Here is a 23735-nt window from a genome sequence, read left to right as displayed (position 1 = left end):
AGTGTGGCTTTTTCAGATGAAGCAGAAGAAGCAGAGTCCTCTGTGGTGGTGGCGAGCGACAAGCGGAAGAAGGCCAATCCGAACATACAGAGCACTTCGGTTGTGCGACAAAAACAGAACCATTCAGCTGGCGCGGATGCTACCAACTCAAGCGAAGATGATGAGAGCGTCGTTGTGAGCTACAAGTCCAAGCGTTCCGCCCAGGCAGAAGGACCGCGCGATCAGGGCGCTACCGCGGAGCTGGAGATCGAAACCGAGAAAGATCGGGACGCACAGGCCATCTACCAGAAGAGCATCGACATCAACAAGGAGCAGGAAGGGAAGGAGGACGACAAAGTGTACCGTGGGTTGAACAATTACACGCAGTTCTTCAAGAAGAAAGACAGTGCCCAGGGCAACGCAGCGTCGGGAATGGTGCGGAAGGGGCCGATTCGGGCGCCGGCCAACATTCGCTCCACCGTGCGCTGGGACTATCAGCCGGACATCTGCAAGGACTACAAAGAGACGGGATACTGTGGGTTTGGCGATAGTTGCAAGTTTTTGCACGATCGCAGCGATTACAAGCACGGCTGGCAGCTGGAACAGGAAGGACCGACGGGCACGGGCAACACCTACGCGGCAGACGATTCCGATGGCGATGACACCAAATACGAGATCCATTCTGACGAAGAAGACTTGCCGTTCAAGTGTTTCATTTGTCGTGAAAGTTTTGTCGATCCGATTATTACAAAGTAAGTGCAGCACACAACGCGAAGGTCAGCAACGAATGGCGAAACAATATTGACAGTTTTTTTTTCTACATTTTATTCTAGGTGTAAACATTATTTCTGCGAGCGTTGCGCTTTGACGCAGTACAAAAAATCATCCCGTTGCGCAATCTGTGGCGTGCAGACGAACGGTGTCTTTAACCCGGCCAAGGAGCTAATTGCTCGGTTGAAGACTAGAGAGATGGAAGAGCAGAACTCGGACAGTGATTAGAGAAGGTTCAATAAATTAAAGATAAACGTATTGTCTCAATTTTTGCCCAAACGCTTTTATCAAACTAACTCACAGTGCAGTGCGGGCAACTGACAGCATTTGCTGTCGAAGATCCGCCACAAACTCAGAAGCTGTCGGTGGAATCATTGAAACCCGAAAACGTCAAAAGCAATTCCGTCGAATCGTGTTCCCACGCAAGTGCTTACGAGAAGAAAGAACCGCGTAATACGATCTTTATTTCGTTTGGTGCAAAGATAAAAAAATTATTATCACTACAGCTTAAGCTGGTGGAGATCAGTGCAGATTAGCAAAAGTGTCTATCGCAACCGTGTTCTAAGTGCCTACGACCTAACCGACCCTTTTGTTCTGTGGGCCGCCCATTGTGCCACCGTTAAAGGTCCCGGTAAGTGCGGCCGAATGATTTCTTATTTGTTTTGAACCTGTTCCTTCGCACCCTGGCGATCAGAGCGCCAGCGATGGGGTGGGAATTTTCCACCCATCAACTTGCGCCCCGTATTAACGCACAAGATAGGGAAATGCCCATAAAGTCTCATAATAAATTCATGCTTTATTGATGCTTTGATTCCACGCAGTTTCGATTGTTGGTAATAGTGGTGTGTGGTGATTGAACTAATAGCCACCATCGGTCAGCCAGACGGGATGTTATAGACAAATTCTAATGACCTTCACCATCACCGCACATCGTCGTCATCGCCGTCGTGTCGTTGTGCGTCTTCTTCGGTCGGTCGGTCAATCAAACGGGTGGCGCACACGATGTGTGTTGCTATCCCAAAAAGCGCTGCCGACCTTCGCGAGAACACGCAAACATAGACCGCGGGCGCATATTGGATACGCGTGTGCGTGCGTGTCTCTATCTTTTCGCGGTTTCACATTCTAGAAACCCCTTTTGGATGTGCTCGATGTGGGCTGAGCGGACTGTTACAGACCGAGATGGAATAAACATCCGAGAGTGGCACAAAAACGCGAAGCGCAAAGGAATAGGAAATATTCTTGCACCACACCAGCCCAGCATCAGACCAGAAGGACACCACCACGCTGCTGCTGATTGCCACTGAATTGAGAATTGATTCAAATTCCTGTGCGCGGTTTGCGATGCTACACGAGCGGAACGAGCGAAGCTGGCGGGACCGTGCGCGGGTTCGCAGTCAACGAACTTATCGATCGCGGATGGACGCGCGCGCGTTGGAGCGAATTTAACCCACCACACGGCGGCTCGGGCTCATAACGATCCTCTTCTGCGAGTTTATAGCGATGCGAAATTGAAACCGAGCTTGGTTCTGTCTCGCGCGGATTTGCATACCCAGCCAACCTCTCCGGTTGAAGGAGAGTGTCTTTAATATTCATAATATTCAAACACTGCGACCAGAGACAGCAACAACCTGAATCACAGGCTTTTTTATTAAATTTATATGCTGTTTTTTATGGTACAAATTATTTGCCTACATCTTGCCATAGCCTCTGGTTCGAGTGGTGTTTTCGGGTAGCTGACCGTAATAGCTATTTACACTTCTCTGGCAAATATCTTCGAAAACCGTTCAACCGAGCGACGGTAGAAGTACTTTCAAACGTTGACACCAAAAAAAAAGGGGAATTCGCATAACCAGTCGCGGGCTATATTCGGGTAACTTTCCAAACCGTGGGTGTCCTTTGGTTTAAATTTGAGCGCATTTAAAATCCGACGTCCGAAACTCGGCGGACCGTACGAGCGCACAAACACAGCAGGAGCTTAAGAGATTGCAAACCGCGTCGCAGCGTGTAGCGATTCCAGATTGGACACACCTTGACCCAATTTAAATGCAAACCGATAGCAAAAGGAGGAAGGCAGAGAATTGAAGGGTTATGATAATATGATGGGGCTTACACACTATCGGCAAACCAGTCCGAAAGCCCCTCCATATCTAGGCGTCGTTTTTATTGACGTGCACGCAAGTTCCTGATAAGTTTTCCGACACTCCGTGAGGCCGTCAAGTTAATTCATAGCTTCGAGATGAACTCAAGACTCTCTCGCTCTCGCACGCGCGGCCCCGGAAGCGTAGATTGGTTCCAACGTACCATTTGCTTGTCGTTAGCACAAGCCGGAACCCGAGGAAGGAAAGTAAATTAAAGTCCATTAGCTGAAAAGTGTCCCCATTTGATTTATGTCATTTGCAGATCGAACATCGCCGAGATTGTGAAACAGAGTGTCTTGTGTTGTGGTTGTGAGAAATAAAGTGTCTCAGCTCAATTAACAGTTCAGCACCGGGGACGACGACGACGGGTGCTGTCCGTGCAAAGTCCAGCGCACAGGCATGTCCGCTGCACCGGAAGCGAAACGGGCCAAACTGACTCTGCTTCCCTCGCAAACGGCTGGAACGAACCTGTCGCAGATCCGCTCAATTTTGGCCGACGAATACAGCAACCCGATCGCCCTGGTCGAAGTGTACGTTAGCAGCGTGCCGAACAGTAGGCAACTTTCGAGATTGATTCCGGCTCTGTCGAGGATTCTGCCCCTGGCCGGTTTGCAGCATCTGAAGCGCGTAAACCGTGACGGAAGCATAATCCTTGCGCCGGTCCAAGAACTAGACCAAAAGCTGCGCAAGGGCGACACTGGCGAAGGGAGTCAGCCATCGGTGGCGGTGTTCGTGGAGCGGTTTCTACAGTCGGAAGGCCTAGACGATCGGCCCCTGGTGGATGCACTGTGCAGCGATTTGAAGGTAGTTTCGGTGGCTGCTTCTCAACCCCTGCTTCGGTGGCAGTATGAGCTCGTGGACGAGCGTTGGCCATGCAAGTTCCACCCGAATCACCGGCACGAGGCGCTACACGCGAACACACTGTTCGGTGGGCCCGAACTTGAACTGCATCGCCAGCTGATGGAGGTTTGTCTGTGGCTAGCGGAACGCGAAGAAGGTCGTCCGTGCGGTGTATGCGTAAACCCACGGCTTGGAGGCCGGATCGCCGCGATCGGTGTCGGCCGCAGCGACCAACATCCAATTTGGCACTGCCCGATGATGCTAATCGATATGGTTGCCGTTTCACAGACCGGTGGCGTATGGAATCGTGAGCCACAGGCGCAAGCCGTCCGTGACGATGGTTTCCACTACGGCGGTATCCGGCCACGGTACGAGCGGTTACTTCGGGCGCAGTACGGCGAACGGCTGAGCTTCGGTGCGGAACCGATTCGCAACAACGGTGCAAATTTGGCGGGAGCCGCTCACGACCACGACCGGGACGCTGCGGACGACAATCTGGCCAAGTACGGACCGTACCTGTGCACGGGGTACGATGTGTACCTCACGCACGAACCGTGCGTCATGTGCGCGATGGCACTAACGCACAGCCGCGTCCGAAGAGTCTTCTACCACCACCCGACGGCCCAGGGAGCCCTCGGGACGCGGATCAAGCTGCACACGGTCAAGGAACTGAACCATCGCTACGAAGCGTTTCGCATAGTGTAAGATAAAACAAAAAGCCCGGGAGGTGCAAAGTGCCCGCCGGCACTGATTTAATGAACAAAATAACACATGCAGCCCAAAAATGGGAATACAAGGGTCATTTGCCAATAAAAAACGAGGCGCACCATGATAGTAGCGAACAGAAAATTACATTGTCGAGCATTTCTTGTGAATAACATTAAAATTTTGTGCCACTTCGTGAGACGCGGCATCATCGTCGCGGCGAGTGAGGTAATTCTTGCGATTATTTACGTTCGCCGCTCTGTGCAATTCGTAATGTTATATCCATCCTTGCGGGACCGGGACGTAAGGACCCGTTTTGCCGGGGATTTTTCGAGCCGAAAGAGGCAATTATTGTGCGAAAAGGAAATGGCAGGCCTAAAACACCGCCACGCCGCGGTGATCTCGCTCTCTGCGTTTGCTCAAGGTTATCGGTGTTTCCCCCGGTTCGGGTGGTGATACGCGCGATCACGCAAAATGGCGTACAAAACATGGCGGTAGAAGACGTCCACGGAATGGTGGTGCGACCATCCTGTGCCCTCCTGTGTCTCCAATGTGGCCAACAACAACGACGACGACGACAAGCATCGCGCGTATCATCATTGTGGTGCGCGTCCTTTGCGATTGAGGTCAATTGGCATCGGGGCAGCCGCGGACCGCCGTGTGGGCCCGTCCTAACCCCTGTGGACGGACGTTTGTGGCGGCCACTCATCGTTCATCATCATTTACCCCTTCGGAGGAGTTTGTTTCGTGGCGGAATAAAGGCAAAGGCAAAAAAACGAAGGAAACAGAAAAAAGCTGTGACCGTTCCGTTCCGGCACCAGCGACGGCACCTCTCTATCCGCCCGCGGGGTGGACTGATTGATGCCGTGCGAGCTACAGTGCGTGCTAAGCGAGCGTGGCGAACCGCCCCAATGGAAGGATGTTTTTGTGTTCCGAAAAAAGTGTGTTCTACGAAAACGTTCACACGTTGAATAAAATTTGTGTTTTGTTGAGCATTTTGTTTTATTTTTTGCTCGCCCATTGCGTGCTACCGTAATTTAAAAGTTAACAAGGAAACGATGAATAGGCTAAACGTTTGCTGGACAAACAGTCAAATTTGGCACGCTGTTTGGGCGCCCATCACTGTTCAGCAGCACATCATCGAAGAAGGCGCGTTCGTTGCCTGCTTCGTGTTGCTGCCGTCACACGGATACTGCTGTAGGGCGTCCAGTCGTCGGCAAGGACCCTCAACGAGCCCGGGGGGAAACTGGGGTCACTTGCGATGATGCCACTGGAACAACCACACGGGTCCATATTGTAATTTATTTGACAACCGCAATGAGACGCTTCATTAACGCTCATCGAAAACAAAAAAGCCAGTCACTACTCCGCACAGCGCAAACACCAACGACGACTCCATTGGGGTATCCCCACCCAAAACGGCCAACCAACGCAGAACCCCGTCCGCATTCCGGGTCCGGTTCGGCCTCGAGGCGCTACATTACGTCTAATTAAAAAATTGATCGAAACGACTTTTTGGAGCGCATCATCATCGGACATCGGTAGATTGTTTTCAATGTTATAGATTTTATTAGTTCCGCGGCGCACGGCGCCGCAATGGAATGGAGTTAACTTGATACCCGTCACAATTTGTCGTCCACCGAGCCGAGGCGGCGTTTTCGAGATATGGAGACATAAAAAAGCCGAACTCCAAGCCGACCTCCAAGCCCTCCCACCGCCGTAGTTCGTGCGCGCAATTGAATGAAACCGTTTCAGGCTGCAGAGAAGTCGGCCCTGGACACTAGTCCGGTGAGTCCGGTCGAGGTTTTATGCCGGAGGTTTTCAACGGGAATTAGACGGACGGAGACGGAGGGAGGGTCGGCAAACGCACCCCGAAAAATGTCCCCGGATTTTTTTGGTGTCAATTTGTCGGCAAACATTAAATTTAAGCGGTCATTTAAAAGGCAACGGACGTTCGAAAGCCCTTGATTGGTGGCGGGGACTCCATTGTGCAACAATAAATTGTTTGGTGGGCACCCAGAAATACCCACCAGACGTGGAACATCAATGGACACCTGCGGACCATTGTGCGCCATTTTGTGGTGCCCGACACCCGGCGGCGGGTGAAAGCTCTTGGGGTCGCGCGATCGACGCCAGCATATATTTGTTGGACAAATGAGATAACGATGCGACCCTACAAAAACCGTCACGCGCACTAGCGTTTCGACTGGCGTTGATGGGAAATACCCCGACTTTCGGTGGTCCGCGCGGCATGTAGTTGGGGTCCGCGAGCGATCGCGCATCACTTTTTAATAAAGGGGCAATCGTTGCTTCACGCACAGAGGCACACCCTATCGGTGGCCCGATGAAGCAACCGACGCGCGTTGAGCGACGAGGACCTGCTGGTGGCAAACCGTCAGGTAACCGTGGCCCGTGCGCTGTATGGCCCAATATTCAGATACGTAGTAATGACAGCAGCAGCACCAGGCACCGATAGGAAACTGGAAAGCAGACTATTTCCCCCCGCCATGCTGTGTGAGGGGTGTCCCTCACAACCGCCGGAGGAGGGACCCGCCGACATGCGGTTGTGCGGTCTGGTCGCTCTCCGGCAACAGGTTTCGGAACGGATCGTCGTCGTCTCTCGCTCTGGTATATTCGCCGGAGAAGCTATTCGCCACCTTGCCGCTGCCGCCGCCGCTAAAGTTTCCATTCGACAGGGCGCGTGCGTGCGTGCGTGTGTAATGCCCCGGGGACAGGTTTTGACGCACGCTGCCGCTGCTGCTGCCATTCGATTCGATCGGCGAGGTAGATACATTTCGATGTAAAGTAAGTTGTTTTTCTTGTTTGTCGAGTCGAAATTAGGAAGCACCAGAGTGAGGACGAACGACGATGTGCAGGGGTTAGACGGGGCAGGTTAGGTGTGGGCGCCTCAGCAGTTCCCTCCTCGGCGGAAGTCACTAGCGAAGGGTGCTCTTTCGAGTGGTCTGGAAATCCCCGCCGGAATCGAAAACAACAACCCGCGGTTACCGGCGGAGGCCGGTGCGTCACGTAAAACCCGAATTGTGTAGCGGTGAATCGGTCAGCAACGATTTGGGCGGAACGTGTTTTGAATGGCCTGGAAGAAGAGAGAAAGGAACGGCCCGGTAACAGACCGGCACCGGTCGAAAGGACATAGGGCGCACAAATATCGTTAAAAATCGTTTTAGAAAGCGTTCGGACATTTACAGGAACCTGCCGGTCAGATGCCTCAGTGAGCGGAGGGCTGTACTGTGGACGGGAATCTCATTACTTTAAGACTCATTAAGCGAGACAAACCACAACGGACGGACCAGCGTATCAAAATACGATTCCAAACAAACAAGATACAAACAAGATATGATGTTTGTTTGTCACTTCTTCATCCGGGACGATCAAAGGCCATCACCATGGGGATGGCCGCCGGAGAGGTGTCGCCGTTGAATGATAACGCCCTGCATTGTAACACTCCTGGTGGGGTCGGTAATCAACGTTGTTTTGTCGTTTGATCGGCAATCTCGGCCCCACAAACGCCAGCTACCAGCAGAGTCTAATCGTCGGTGAGGTGCTAATTTGATAGGCGTTAGCGGCCAGCGGACGCACGCACGTGTGTGTGTTTGTCTATTTTTATCTGGATGACGAGCTGTGTGTTGTGCCAGAACATTGATCATTGTGGTTACAACGTTGGCCCAGTTTGGGCCACTGCTTGAAAACCGTGTCTCGTGCAGGATTTTCACGGGTGGACCAGCTCTCTTTGGACCAAGAGTTTCGGAGGTACAATTTTCGTCCATATCGCCCTCAGGATTTTTTATTCTTAACCTTCTCTTCAGACGTATTAAAGTTTACCCCAGAGACACGATACACACAATTGTAAGCGGGGTAAATTGAGATTAGTAGTCCTCACTTAGTCCGGTTCCGGAACAGCTCACTGTTCCGATGAGAACTGACAACTTTATCACGGCTTTATCATAGCGGGAATTGGCAGTCGATTCGACACTGTTAATAAAGACAACGGTGATGACGTGTTAACATCAGTGGCCTATTTCTGAATACCAATGAAACAGGGACTTCAGAAAAAACAGGTCAGGCCACTTCCCAGGTAAACGTAACACAAAGCCGAGAGTGCTTTCCTTATAGTGTAAAAGTGAACTTAGAATCAAGCATCAATTCATCACCGATCATCAAATAGTAATATTCATGTTGACAGAGGAAGATCCTAGGATAAGATCCGGAGCCGATTCATTTGCCGCTTTCGTCAAGGGTGTCAGCTCCAGAGCAGTCGAATATGCCATCTTCTCCTCTCCCAGGTCAAGGAAAACCTCATTTGACTGCTACCGATCGCGTGTAACGTTGTTTTCGTTCGAAGGGTTGTTTTTGTTTGTTTTAAAACACATTAACATTCATTAGCGAGACCGATCTATCTACCCCCAGTGTAAACTGTGCAATAATTAACGATCGGTAACGATTAATACGATCCGTTTTTTTCCCCTTTCCATCTCTTTCAGTTCCCGTTTGCTCAAGCTGCAAGCGGCAGGTCCGGACAAAGGATATGTGACACTTGCTTTTGGGAGCACCTTTTTGCCCGGAAGTACTATCACCGCTCTACCCGACGATTCGACGACGATTTGAATGCGCGCGCGACGAAAAGCCAGCAATGGATGCACGTGTTTCTCCGGCAGATTGTCACGCGGCACACACTAAACGTGTGCCAACGGCGTAAAGAACTGCGTGCCGCTGCGGCGCCGTACCAGACTGTGTGACAGTGAGATCCCTGTGTGGCGAACGGGAAGGATTTGCGGGTGAACCGCGCATCGGAGTACCGCCGCACCCGCGCGCTTAACCAGAACCGCCTCCAGAACAAACACATCCCGGGCGCGCCGTGGCACCGATAGCGGGAGACGACCATCGATTCCGTTTACGGGAGATCTTCGTGTTGGCAACGCCCGCGAGTCCGGTCCCGGTGCCAAGGAGCAGCGCTCCTGCTCCTCGACTGCCGCTGCTCACCACCCGGGCGGACGGAGGATCGGACGGGAAGATCACGCTGAAGCTGGCATCTAGGGACGCTGGCATGTTTATTGTGTTTAATAAATTTCAATTTAAGGCAACGCAACGCTTGATTGTCGCTGACTGGCGGTACGAGCGCGGCTAGCTAGCACCGTCATTCCGCACCGTTTGCGCTCTTGGCCGCTCCTAAGCCTCACACCGCAAGCGGGGAGGCGCCCTGCCTGCCTGGTCGTTCCAGGTCCGCGCGGTGGCCGTTTGGGTTCGCTGGTGTGCGCGATCATGAGCGACGCTCGTAACAACACGGCAACCCACCACAGCGACGGCGGCGACGACGGCGACGACGGTAACGACAAAGAAATTAAAGGCCACCAAGACGCCAGTGGCCGCAGTGGCGACGACGAGTACGGTGAACATTACGGGGACACCGCAGCAGTTGACGCGGCCAGTTAGGGTCACCAATTCTCCAACACCAATTCACCACCATCGCCATCGCCAGCGATGGGCATCACTATCGCTGGCCAACGGTTGACCGATGGTCGACCGATCCGGGTTGTCACATTGAGCGCTCCGTGCTTGACGCGATAACATCCCAAAAATCAGAGTCCCACGCGCGCGCAGCAGCGTATCGCATCGTAGCGCATCAGCAGTCGGGTTCCGGGCCCTGCAGACACAGTGCGCACAAGGTGCCGGTCCTCGGAGAAGCGGCGAGTTTTTGGACTTTTCGACGGCGAAGTTTACTTAAAGAGATAACTCTGGCACTACTGGCATCTGTGGCATCATCTGTGGACTTTGTGTGGACCCTGTCCTGCCTGCCTGCCTGCCGCTGCCGCGCTGCCAGGAGCCTCCGTGCGCGGTGGTGTCCGTGCCTTACCTTTCTGCTTGACACGCGGCCGCCACGGCAACAAAGCCAGTGATTATGGATAGTGACAGCCCCGTGCAGGAATACTACATCAACGACTAGCCCGGCGAACGGCGGACCCGGCGGACGTTTGTGGCGGCGCCGCGGAGAAAGGAACCTTATCTACCTCTCCACCTACCCGTATTGTCACGACGCCATCCCGATTAGTCGAACCGGAGCCGTAGAGAGGTAGTCTCTCCGCTCGTCTTTTAGCATCACGCCCGGGTGGCCCGGTTTTTGTATCCTTCTGTGTGCCCGCAACCCGCACCACTGCTAAGCTTTCCGGTGGCAGCTAAACAACCCACCCCAGGGTGGGTCACCCTAAAATTGGTCTGTTTTGAAACGCTTTTCCGGCCGCCAGCGTGTTTGGAAGATCGCGATCGTGCGGCTGTTCGTAGTGTGCGTGTGTGAAAATTGGCCCAATCGAGAAAGGGTAAATTTAATCCTCGGACTGAGCGCGATAAAACGACACGCGGTGTGCGTGAGCAATAGACAGAGAGGGCAGCGGATTTGGACTACTCGATATCGTTTTTGTGCGTCTACGGTGTGTGTGTGTGGCGCTTTAGTACAGAAATACCCCACTCATCCACACGCAGAGCAAGCGCGGAAAACGTGTGAGAGAGAACGTGCGCCAACAGGGAACCAAAAGAGCGAGAAGAAAAGCGCGCAAGTAGTGTGTTTTATTATACGCGTTAATTGATCGGTGCGCTGCGTTCCGCGGCCATTCGCGGACCGAGTCCGGGGAAGGTTTTTTTAATTCGCGGGCGCCCGCGCGTTTCTCTGTGTGCGTTTGCGTGTGAGCAGTCGGACGATCGTACGGCGGCCACAGAGCGGCCGCGGTCCGGTTCGCGGTTCGCAGAACCACGGTTAGTTACGAAACAACCGTCGACCCGTTCGGACGTGCCTTTTCGTGTGTGCCACCCAGAGCGTGAGAGAGTGTTTCTTGGCTATTGCTACCTACTACCCATCTGGTCTGTCTTGAGAGGAGAGCTTATAAGTGCACCGCACACCCCGTTGAAGCTGCAAGCAAAATTATCCAAGCAAGCGCCGATATATCGGCCCGTCGTCGCGCGAGAAAGTGCGCATCCAGCGAGAGTGGTCATCTGCGTGTGTGTGCGAGAGTGTCCGTCGGTCAAAGATCGCGGTCAGAGAAACGTGGCATCAGCGGGAGCCACGCACCACCCGGAGGGCCAGACCCCGGAACCAGCATCCGTGTAAAAGTGGACCACGCGACCACGTTTGGTTTGGTGCCGTGCGGCGGAAGAATTTGTCAAAGTGGAGCCTTAGTAGTAGTAGTGGATTGACCGTGTGCGCCACCGTGTGCCTTATGGAGCAGGATATAATTAAGTGTCCGAACAGTCACGTCTTCTCGTACCTCGCCAACAAGATGCGGATAGACATTGAGAATCCCCTGCTACAGAGTCACCGCCAGCGCGAAACCACCGGCATTAAAAAGTTGTACAATTCGTTTTTCGTTATGTTCTAACTGACTCGCCGAACCGAAACCCGCCCGCACGCCACCCGCAACCAGTGTGTGTGTGTGTGCGCGTATGCGCCCGGCCTGAGAAGGGTGCGCTGTGCGCGTTTGTATGCTCCTCCGTGATTGTGTTGTGTCCGTCCGGTCCCCAGCTCGTGGGCCAACAGCTCGTCCGCGCCGGCGTCCTTGCGCCTCCATCGGCAGCCGCAGGACTAGCGTGAACACCACCATCACCACCACCACCACCAACGGGAGCATCGTCATCATCATCGGCGGAAGCGCGGGTTCCGGGGGGAGGGTGACGCACACGCCCCACGCGGCCCAATACATCATCCATCGACCGGTCGCATCGAAGCGCAAACAAACAAACGAAACGAAAAAAAAACGGGGTCAAGAAACCTCCCCAAGGTGAAGGACAATCGCGTCGCGTTGTGTGCCGCGTGTTTGTGCGTGCTGTGCGTAGTGTGGCATTTCGATTCTTGTTTCGTTATTAATTGTTAAATATACAAGTGAAGTATTCTAACTGTGTTACTGCGTAAGCCGGTAGAACGTTAGCCGTTAGCTTTAGTGTGTGTGGACTCTTTCGAAGAAGCAGAAAACGAAAAAACGATTCACTCTACCTCCTACCTATCGTCCTTAATATTTAAAAATTACTTTTATCGACGGGGCTCTTTCTGCTAAACGGCCGCGACCACGCACGTGGTGGGCGCGTGGTGCCACAAGATTGCATTTTCGAAGACACGGCAACCAAAACACGTCATCCCACCGCCTAAAACCGCCTCTCAAACAAAACACGAGACGAGTGTACTTTGTTTCCGATCGTAGCATCCTTCGACGGCACCAACAAGCGCGCGCGCAATACACTTAACGCACCCACCGCAAATTTTCCGCTCTCCGAGGGTCGATGAAGTTCCGTCCATCTCGGAACACGCCACCCGCCGCCTGTGCCTCCGTGGGAGCCTCCCACTTCGCGCTTCGAGCTCGCCCAGCCACCGCCGGTACGCCGCGAACGCACCAGTACTTAAGCCATTCACACCTCTTCTTCGGGCCCGGCGTTGGTAGAGTGTCGCTGGTTTACGCGAATGGCGACGGCCGTATCTCTGTTGGCCAAACTACACAGCAGTGCCTTTGACCAGACACAGCAGCATCACCATCACCACAAGCACCACTACTTTCCACCGTGCGGCCAACCGGGACCGGAAGTGGCCGTCCGTACGCTCCTCGGTGGCCGGCAACGGGGCGACCAACAACACCTGGAGCAACAGCTGCACCAGCAACAGCAGCAGCAACAGCACCAGCAACAGCAGCAGCAACAAGATCAGCAGCTTCAGCAACCAAATCCGCTCGAAGCATTAGATTTCCATCTGCTGTGCCGCTCGTTCGAGGAAGAGTTTGAACAAATGGAATTTTCCGGTGACGCCAACACGTACCAATTTCAGCAGCAGCAGCAGCAGCAGCAACAGCAGCAACAGCAACAGCAACAAGGTTCACCACAACAACTGCCAGCCCAGGTACAGCCCAGCAGACGGCAGCAAGATTTCGAACAGGTACGCGGACGGCCATCGGAGAACCGACCGGACGTCCTTCGTCCATCCGCACGCAAATCGCAAATCGCTTGCGAGGCGACGCGGTGGTTGTTTACCAACCGAGAGGAAACTGTACGCGTCTCGTCGTGGTCGTCGGTTTTCGGTGTCATCAGGACACCGGATCAGGGCCAACGAGATTGCCCAGACGGAGGAGCCCAACCGACCGACCCGGCAGCGGCACTCTCTGCACGCGGTCCGGTGGTCTTTGGTCTCAAGGAGACGATCCTCATTTTCCTTGCGTGGTTGCCTTATTATTTCAGGCTTTCTGGAGCGACTCGAATTGGTGGAGACTTTCGAATCGTGTCGTTTTTGTAAGCCCGCACCAAAAGGCCTCAGTGTGCTGGCAAGGTTAATCGGTCACATTTCACGATTGGGAGCGCTCTTTCGATGGCTCTTCCGCTCCCTATCTTATCACACGCTCCGGGCGGTGGTTTCGTTCGACAGCAGCAGATTATAAGTCTGGCCGTCACCAAAACCCCCGATGCCCGTCGGCCAAGACGATCTTCTCGATGACGCGCACTTGGCCGTGCGGGATTGCCGCTTTTTCGTTGCCATCTCAGCCCAAACATTGTTTGTATTAGGTGTGTGAATTAATTCGTGCGGATTTTATTCGACATTTGTGACCTAACTACATAACAATAAAACGTATGACTACCTTAGCGAAAGTATTGCCCACAGTTAGCTACTTTCTGCCATCTTTTAGGTAGTTGCTTGATTCCGTGTCGATAGAACTTCTTATCTTTAGGAGCGATCCCTTCAGAGATCAGCTTATCATGTCTTTTATCCCATTCTTGTCGTTTTATGGACAAAGCTTTGCTTCAAATGCATTTATTGTTGTCAATGGGATTGTCTATCAATAATTTTATTAGGTTCTGAAAACTCCTAGTGCACCATACCTTTCATATCCCACCATATGCTCAGCGTAACTTTTGCACAGTAAATAATTCGCTTTGGTTGCGATGGACCTGGTTGACCAGGCTGTATCCAGGCCTTTTTGCGTTTAGGATTCTTTTAATAACTCCCCTTTCATCACCAGCGACGAGTCGGTACAAGAACCCCATTCTTTTCTGCCTAGCAAGCAGTAATTCGCAAGTAGTTTTCGTTCTTTCAGTGTCTTTTTTCTTCAATTCATGTGCAACCCATAAGACATTTTTCTAATAATTCCCACGGCACTCAGACGACGGGAAACTGTCGTGTAGTCAACTCCTAACATTTCCTCAAGTTCTTTTTGCGTCTGACATGCGAAAATAACCACTTTTCAACCGTGCAAACCACATCCAACAAGTTCTCGCAGCAAGAACATATTCACCATAAACATCCATAAAAATATAATGACTTTCGGTAACATTTTTCTTCATATTAAAGTAATCCCTGCAAAAACACTTTACCAGGAGCAAAACTTGACATGTTCAAATGCTTAACGAAAGGTGTTGTTTACACTTTAACAAAAAAACATATACTGCGTTAGATGCGTAATGACAGTAGCTATAAAACACATAGTTCACATATCACATATAAAAAAAAGGTGTGACATTTGGTGAGTAACGCGATTTATTCTAAAGCCGCACGAATTAATTCACACACCTAATAGAACGTTTCCATAGTGCCGCAGCAGCTTTTGATTGTTGTTGGAGCTGGCTGAGTTGCAAATACACAAATATTGATCAACCGTGACACGTGACTTGCGACTTGAGCGAAATGAGCGAATGGAATCTTGTTTTTTTGGCAAAAGCACTCCGCCGTTTGGTGTGTTTTGCACTCAACTGGGAATGTTTTACGCCCAGACGCCCCATCATCTTGGCGGGCGTGTGCTCATCGATTGCGTTTTTTGTGTCCGTGGGGCTGTTATCAGAAACGTAGCCACAAAGGGCGGCCAGACGAAATTGTGTCAACTGTTCCCGTTGTGTCCACTGCCAGAAGATGTGACATTTGCAATTGGAATTGCAACAAATCACTGTCCGGCGGATGGAAGAAGCGCACGCGAGGGTAGCTCTGTTGTTACTGTGCGCCGCCCGCCGTCCCTATTGGGCTCTCGGGGATCGGGCTTTATCGAACATACCCGGCGATACGACTGGCCGAATAATTGAATGATTTCTTTTCGATTTCCGTCGTAATTGCGCGAGTCACGACAAACAATTAGCAATTGTGCGCATCCCAGAATAGCGCGACGCGCCAATCGATTTGGCGCGAGGCCCCGGCCGTATCACTTCTGGTGCTTCGCTTTCGATAATGTAGCGAAGCGTCAATCAAGCGAAGTAAATTGCTGCGTGCGATTTTTACCATATCATTAACATGCGGCGATTATTCAATTATGGCAGATGTGGGAATTGGTAGAGGTTTCCTCAAATTTGCCAGGGCAGCCACAGCCCGTGGGGCGATACCAGACGTTCGGTCAGATCTTCTTCGGCACCGGGCACCGTTCCTTTAAGTTGCAATATGTCCGTCCGTAAAAAAAACGGAAGGTTGAAGACGCATATGCTGAAATGGTTGACAAACGATGCGAATCTTTTGATGACTATCCCTTTTCATCCGTAGATCACTTCCGGTTACAACCTGGATAACGAGGACACGTACAGCGGTTCGCCGAACAACTTCCAGGAGTATCAGAACAACTTTGTCGACTCCCCGCCGGATTCGAAGGAGTCGTGGTCGGTGGACTACAACAAAATGCACACCGCGATCACTGCGTCGACCAGCGCCAGTAACGATACAACCAACTCATCGGCCACGGTCACCGCGGTTGCGGTCACCGCCGCTGCAGTAGCGGTCGCAGCTGTTGCCGCTTCTCAACAGCAACAGCAGCAGCAGCAGCAGCAGAACCAACAGCAGCAGCAACAGCAACCGTCGCAGCAACAGCCAGACGCGGCTGCCACCTACATTAGCAACGCAATCCTGCCGAGCCGCAAGCGACGCATGGAGTGGCTGTCCCCGCAGGAGGAGGATACCGATGGTACCGATACGAAGATCGCCAATATCGATAAGGAGCGTGACGCACGCCGCAAGGGTAAGTTTCGTCGCGGGGACCCGCTGGCTCATCAGAGGGGCCATAAACTAATCTTAAGCTGCTTCGCTGCGCGATACGCGATAAACGCTGCGTCGTTGCACTGCCAGAGCGGATAAAGGTCTTAGCGGCGAAGGTTTCTACCCAGCGTTCGGGCGGTCATTCTAAATAAATTCAATAAATGTGTCCGCGCCAACCAAACGATGTTTATTGCGCTGTGCACTACGCTGCCTGACGTCAGCGAACCGGATTTGCATAAATATTAAAATGCTTCCCTCGTGTACCATGCAGTGTGTCCCCGTGTCATGTCTTCCAGACCGGTTCCATATCAGAGCTGATCACGAAGGTGGCTCTCGGATTGATGAATAACAATATTTGATCCGGAAATTATCACCACCACCCACCGCACGGAATGCACGCGGTGATGCACAGAGGCCACATGTGGCCACCGCAGTCCGATTGAAGCTGACGTTCCGTTCTGTTTCTTAGACACATTTTAGAGCAGAAGCAAACATTTGTCTCGAACGTCCGATCGAATCAATCAAAGGGGACATTTCGAGATGAACCTTATATGCGCAATGAACGGAACTCAACTGGAACGCACACAAACAACCGTTTGCTTCGTGGCGGTACCGATCGTAGGGTTTTTTTTTGTAACCAGCGGCCATCACACAGTCTGGCTCCTGCGAGGGCCACTGATAAGACTGCGCATAAATTGATTGAAGCTCACAGACGGTGGTGGGACCAACACCACGCGATTGGGAAACAATGGCGCTGGTAATGAAGGGGCTATGATGGCACGGACACAGTCTAAGATGAAAGATCGTACAGCTGAACCACACATACGATTTCGGAGTGGTTCGCTCTCCCTGTCGCGCGCCTCGAGATTGGTGATTGAAAAGGTCAATTTTACGTCATCATCACGCTCGTCCCGCCCGCCGTGTCAGGGAAGACGGGACAGGAAGACAGGGAAGCTCAGCAGCAGCAGCAACAGCAGCTGATAACAACCCTCGTCTCGCTACACACGGTGAATTCTTTCACGCAGGCCACGCCAGGCTTCAGTCGGTAGGAGCATCGAAGCTACTCGAGCAGCACCACGCTACTCGACTGACGCGCCTCGCGGTACAACAACATTGTTGCGGCTTTGGAGTGGATTACCACACATCCGCCAGCCATCCGGAGGTTGTTCGTGCGCTGATACCCGGTTTTTGTTTGAGTCCACCGAGTTTCGACCGTTTGGTGAAACGACGGCCCATCATCGCACCTCACACACTGGACACCACCATACGTTCTGGGACGCGGTTGCCTCCGTATCAGTGCCCCGACGTGTTGAAGACGACCCGCTGAAACCGGGCAACCGGGGCTTTGTCTGACATATTTACTGCTGTTGATAAAGTGTAAATTTATCAAGATAAACTTTTCGACAAACAACAACGACGCCGCAGGGGGAGAAGAAGCGCTGCCTACGCCGCCGCCCCAGGCAAGTGTCCGGTTTTGGTGGGTCTCGCGAGAACACACCCACCGGCGCGCTGAACAGAGAGTGCGAACAAGTGAGTCCGCGTACGCCGCGTGAAAGTGGTGTACGGCCTTGTTGACCGATCGGTCATCCGGTTTGGTCCGTCTGTGCTCTGTCGTGTCGCTGATCGATCGATGGAGGCGCATCGATCGGCCAGTCTCAATCTGTGTTGCAAGACATCAATTGTTTGTCGGCGCGTCCGTATCAGGATCGCCGTTGGAAGTGGCTGGCTTTCCCAACGCGCGAGTGTTGTCCGCCGCGGTGCTGTGTGCGCGTGCGCGCCTTGAACGCTCAGATCGGTCGTAGTGCTGCGCGAGTGGAGCACATCAGATTCCCAAACCCAAGATGGTTCACTGGTGACCTCGGGGGGAAGAGTGTATGCCGCGACCACCAACATCTGTGCACAACTGGCACACTGGCCATCGTCATCGTCAAGCGTACAGCGCGGTCTTCGTGTGCTGTACTACGTAGTGTGTGCGCAGTGGGCACTGTTTACTTGCTCCCGACGCGCCGATGCTCAACCTCCGGCTCCTATCGGTTATCGCCGCTATCAGCTGGCCGGCCGAGCCGAGAGTGACCAAGCACCACCGCCAAAGTGCACTTGTGATGGTGGATTAACCGTTGTCGTGGTTGGTGGCGATGATTGCTGCGCTCCCGCGCCGTGTTCCTGCGAGCGGACATTGTGTGTGCTTTAATCACAGGTTGTTACATGCCACCGGCGGCCATCACTGTTGCCGTGCTGTGTGTGACGCAAAACCCGGGGAAGTCACCGTCCCAGTGACACCACGCTGCCGCTGGTGTACTACTTCTCCGTAAAGGTGGAAAGGGCCGCGACCATTTTTAATGCGTTTTTCCTCTTCGTTTCGATCGCGAGTTGGCCGATTGCACTGCTCCCGGCGGCAATAAGCCGCTCAGTATAAGGACCCCCGCCCGTGGCGGACACCAATTATATATGAGACCAAGAGCCGAGATGTGCGAAACGTACGGTTTCGGGTGTGACACGATGGATAAGGATTGCCTTAGGAAGCGACTGAAGTGTGTCGCCGGAGGTACGGCCACCAGCGGTGGTAGCTACGGCGCCGCCGCCGCCGCCGGTGGCAGTGGTGAAATGGTGGCCAACGGGAGCGGTAATTTCCATCCCAACACTACCGCCATCACCAGCACCACTAGCAGCAACATCAACAACAACAACAACAACGGTGGCACGGCGAACAACAACGATCTAGGTGATAATTGGTTGCCGAAACCCCGCTCCACTTGGCGTATATGTGTGCAAAAGAAGCGCCATGAGCAATCACATCGAACACGCTTTGTTTCGTGCGACTCCGGCCTCCGGGCAACCTTTTTTGGAACATGTGAATTAATTGTTTCGTTTCGTGTGTTTGCTTTATATTCCCCAACACCTGGCAGGAAGCATGCGTTGGGCAGACGAACTCGATCTCGATCTCAGCAACGAGCTGTCGAGCAACGGTTACATCAGGTAAGAGAGCTCCCCCCAAGGGGGCTGATCTCGTCTACCGAGCAGCGGTTACTTCTTGCGCAACTTGGAACATGGCTTACGGTGGTTCTATTTCCGTTCTCTCCACAGTGATTCGTTGCTGAACTTTCCCGTGTTCAAACAGGAGCTCCCTTCACCGCCGCAAAAGGTAAGCTTTTTTGTCAGTTAGATCTCCATCCTTCACAATCTAATATGTGTTTTTTTGTCTCCCAAAAAGCCGCAACAGCAACAGCAGCAGCAGCAACAGCATCAGCTTCAACAACAGCAACAAGCACTGCTGCAGCAGCACGGAGCTGGAACCACTGACCACTCACAGCACTCGACAGCAGCACCAGCCGGATTGCAGCAGCCGCTAGTTGGTGGCGGTGCAGCAGGAAACGGTGGTACCGCTGTAGTGAGCCCTGGCAATGGAGGCAATTCTCACCAGCAGCAGCAGCAGCAGCCACAACAACAGCAGCATCACCAGCAGCAGCCACAAGTGGCTCAATTTCAGCAGCAGCAACAAGCGGTACCAAATGCCCTCAACAGCGGGCAAGGATTGATAACCAACACGGCGATCGGTTCTGGGCTCAGCACGCTGCAAACGTTTCTGCAAACCAATCGCCTCGATACGGACAACAATGGAGGTGAGTTACTGGAGGAGGAATTTAATTTTATGTTCCACGCAAAACACCTCGTGGGCTCCTTTGCCGGTGACGCCTGAAAGTATACTACACACACACTATCGGCTAAACGGTTTAAGGACATCGGAGAGACGTGGTGGTCATTAATTTTAATTAGAGCCACGAAAACCATGCATTATTCATTAAATCGGCATCGGCAGGGAGTCATTTCATAATTAAAGCGTGTCAAGCAGGGTGTTTAATAATAATGTAAATACGTTTAAATTAATCAATTCTTTCCGCTTTTCGTAACTCCACACCGCCGTTTGGTGACGTACTGAGAAGTTTTGCACCCTACTTCTGCGTCCCTCGCTGTTTGAAATGATCAAAAAGTTAAACGTTAAACGTTGGGCCGAAACGTCTCCAGTCGCCGTCGCCGCTACATACGCACGGCGCCGATCCCGGCGAGCCCGAGGAATGCTATCATGCAGCGCAAATTATCGAGTTGCCGGACGGAGAGCGGTCGAGCCGGTTCCCCGGATGGGTGGCATTTAAACGCTGTCGAGCACACGAGTTGATGAAATGCATTTGTTGCCAGGAGCCAGGAGTGTAGTGTGTGGAGCTCGAAACGCTCTCGATTCCGAGACAGCACCCGTCGCTAATGGATGTATTGTGGTGGTTACTCCGATCCGGTCCGGTTGGTTCCATATTTTTAGGCCCGCGGGCACTCCGTGTACCGTTTTCATTAGCCAGCGGTTGTGAATAGTTTTGCATCGTTTACTTTCTTCATTATTATATTTCTGGTTTTTCTCTCTCCCTCTTTCTCTCTCTGTCTGGGACTTGTCCACTGGGAAGGTGTGGTGAAACGCGCTTGTGTGTGTGTGTGTGGGGCTTCGCTTATAATGAAATTCCGATGCTTTTTATTGTTTCTTCACCAGCTGTGCTGCAGATGAATCAGGATGGGACGCTAGGAGTAGCAGCACGCGGCGAGAAAGCACACGACGATCACAATCGGTACGAAGCGCGCGTTGATCCAAATCTATCTTTCCAATTGATTTGACAACTAATCACGCTTGTTGGCACCCATTACGTATTTCCGGCACAGGTTCCAGTACGTACTGGCGGCGGCAACATCGATAGCCACGAAGAACAATGAAGAATCTCTCACGTACCTTAACCAGGGTCAAAGTTACGAAATCAAGCTCAAGAAGCTCGGCGATCTGTCCCCGTTTCGGGGCAAGATTTTGAAAAGTATTATAAAAATATGCTTCCACGAGCGCCGCCTGCAGTACATGGAGCGGGAGCAGATGCAACTTTGGCAGGTTTCCCGTCCAGGTGAACGAATTCTCGACGTAAGTGGAAGTGGTCCAAAAAGCCAGCTGTGTTGTGGGTACCTCCGTCCGGGTTAAATACATGTTGTCGGCTGCTACCTTTTCCCACACAGGTCGACATTCCGCTGTCGTACGGACTGCTGCAGGTACAACCGACAAACAATAATCTACTCAACACGATCGAGGTGTTCTGGGATCCGATGAAGGAGGTCGGCGTTTACGTAAAGGTGAACTGCATTTCAACGGAGTTTACACCGAAAAAGCACGGCGGTGAAAAGGGTGTTCCGTTTCGAATTCAGGTTGAAACCTATATCGATAACGGTAGCGGGCTGCAGAACGGAGCCAGCAATGGTACCGCAGGGGACGATAAGGACACGGTACGCCCGCTCCACGCCGCAGCTTGTCAGATAAAGGTTAGTTATCGAAAGCATCAACGCTCCAAAAGCTTGGTGGACCGTTTGGTTAACCCATGGTCCCGTTATACTCAGGTGTTTAAACTGAAAGGAGCAGACCGCAAACACAAACAAGATCGGGAGAAAATACTCAAACGTCCCGCCACGGAGCAAGAGAAGTATCAACGAAGCTGCGATTGCACAATACTGTCGGACATAACGACCGATTCCGTGCTGCTCCCGCTGGGAGGAAGCTTCAGTCCCGAACAGTAAGTGACCAATTTGCGTATTTTTTGTTTCTTCAATGCCATTTCCATTCCATTTTCACATTATTCATTTGTGTGTTGTTTTAGCATCAAGCGCAACGTATCTCCACTGCTGGGCGGAGGTCCGACGTCGCCCGCACAGTACACTAAGCTGGAGACCATTATGTCGACCGTGCTGCAGTGCAACGGGAGCGTTAATGTCGGTAGCAAACCAACGGCCACCATTGCGGCCGCAGTGGCTGCAGCCGTCCAGAGTAGCAACGCCAACAATCCGATCGGCATCAGCAACGTTAGCTCGACGAATGGGCTGTGCAAGCCGCTGATTGATCATCAGCAGGCCGTGCTGTCACCACAGCAACCTCCGAGCGAGCTCGACGATTATGTGCCGTGCATTACGCGCGAAACTAGCCCCGGAGGCGTCGCCCAGTGGTTGGCCGTCCATCGCCTGTCGGCCTACGGGAAAATGTTTGCACAATTTTCCGGTTCCGACATACTGAGGTTCGTAACGGGTCGGGGAACGCTCCGCCCGAGAAACTTTCACTCTGTACACTTTTGTAATGCTTTCTCCTTTTTATTGTAGAATGTCGAAAGATGATCTATGCAAAATTTGCGGACTTGCGGATGGCATTAGAATGTTTAACATTCTTCATTCGAAGTAAGTAGTTTCACCAATGCTACGATCATACTTGAAAGTGTGTCAACGACAGGTTTTGAGACGTTGATTTTTTACACCAAACGCTCGTTCCACCCGCAGGGCCATCACGCCGCGCCTCACGATCTACGTCAGCTTCGAGGCTAACATTTACCACGCGATCTATCTGCATCTGAACACGATCGCCGAGCTGGTGCAAAATCTGTCGAAAGTTCCCGGCTTCCTGGAGGCGATCAATGCACTCAATACACCAAACTCGACGACGTCGGAGGCCAGCGGTTGGAATGGCGGCTCGTTTGGTGGCATTCGGCCCAGTGCTGGCGGTGGAGTTCTCAAGCTGGCCACACAAAACGGTAACGGGCCCCATCAGTCGGTGCCTTCGCCCGCATCGCCGATCTCTTCGTCGTCCAGTGGCCCCAAGCTGCAGTTGCTGATCAATGGGCCGAACGGAATACAGGTTCTGCTGACGGAGGACGTACTGAATAACGTGCGGGACGAAACGCTGTTTCAGCTGGAGCTGAAACCGAACGGAAATATTCTGATGAAAGCGGTCCACAGCCCAGGAGCACCCGGTGACGGATCGATCGATGACGACGGCAATTAAGAGGCAACAAGAACGAACGAGAAGGGATACACGTTGACAAAGTTTTATCTTTCTAAATAATGTTAACATGTTTTAAATGGAGCGAAGCGTTTACTGCTTTGCTCGGTATGCATAGTTTATTTTTCTAGTTTATGTTGTTTAGATAAAATTGTCTATCGAAGAAAAAATAGTAGTTTACGTAACGTTAGTGTGCACCCCATGGGGGCGTTGCCGTAGCGCGAAGAACGGTTTTAATCATTCACACGCCCAATGGCAATCGAACGGTAGTGCAGAAAGGCACCCCGATCGAATATTGTGCAATGTTGATGGAAAGCGACACCATTCAGGGGTTAATTGGTTTGTTTTTGCGTTAGAACTTTTTATCTATGTTTTCGTTTCCGGACCCGCGATTTGTCTTTAGCAAGCGTCTAAAATCTTGCCCCTTTTGTTTGCTATTTGCCACCCACACCGTAATGTGCCATCGTTGGTCATCGTTTCGCCA

The 23735-nt window shown here is 52.3% G+C and overlaps 4 protein-coding genes across 4 annotated transcripts in view; all 4 read left to right on the top strand.

The window, feature by feature from the left end:
* Positions 1-978, top strand: part of LOC128278990 (E3 ubiquitin-protein ligase RNF113A-like) — a 1322-nt gene extending 344 nt beyond the window's left edge. The window contains exons 2-3 of the mRNA XM_053017712.1: positions 17-731; positions 813-978. Of these exons, the coding sequence (XP_052873672.1) occupies positions 17-731; positions 813-978 (881 nt within the window). The remainder of the gene's footprint in view (positions 1-16; positions 732-812) is intronic.
* Positions 979-3287: 2309 nt separating this feature from the next.
* On the top strand, positions 3288-4433 carry LOC128278989 (probable inactive tRNA-specific adenosine deaminase-like protein 3). Its single transcript, XM_053017711.1, has one exon. It carries the CDS (start codon positions 3288-3290, stop codon positions 4431-4433), a length of 1146 nt encoding a protein of 381 aa, XP_052873671.1.
* Positions 4434-11322: 6889 nt separating this feature from the next.
* On the top strand, positions 11323-12042 carry LOC128268644 (uncharacterized). Its single transcript, XM_053005799.1, has one exon. It carries the CDS (start codon positions 11657-11659, stop codon positions 11813-11815), a length of 159 nt encoding a protein of 52 aa, XP_052861759.1. The 5' UTR covers positions 11323-11656; the 3' UTR covers positions 11816-12042.
* A 300-nt stretch (positions 12043-12342) lies between these two features.
* On the top strand, positions 12343-23471 carry LOC128268633 (uncharacterized). Its single transcript, XM_053005774.1, has 13 exons — positions 12343-13353; positions 15928-16167; positions 16225-16396; positions 19320-19389; positions 19498-19555; positions 19625-20033; positions 20948-21023; positions 21115-21361; positions 21454-21753; positions 21829-22001; positions 22086-22496; positions 22579-22653; positions 22753-23471. Exons 1-13 carry the CDS (start codon positions 12889-12891, stop codon positions 23252-23254), a joined length of 3198 nt encoding a protein of 1065 aa, XP_052861734.1. The 5' UTR covers positions 12343-12888; the 3' UTR covers positions 23255-23471.
* The last annotated feature ends 264 nt before the right edge of the window (positions 23472-23735 follow it).

Source organism: Anopheles cruzii, chromosome 2, assembly GCF_943734635.1.
Source record: "Anopheles cruzii chromosome 2, idAnoCruzAS_RS32_06, whole genome shotgun sequence".
Lineage (NCBI taxonomy): Eukaryota > Metazoa > Arthropoda > Insecta > Diptera > Culicidae > Anopheles > Anopheles cruzii.
This window is presented reverse-complemented; position numbering and strand designations above follow the sequence as displayed.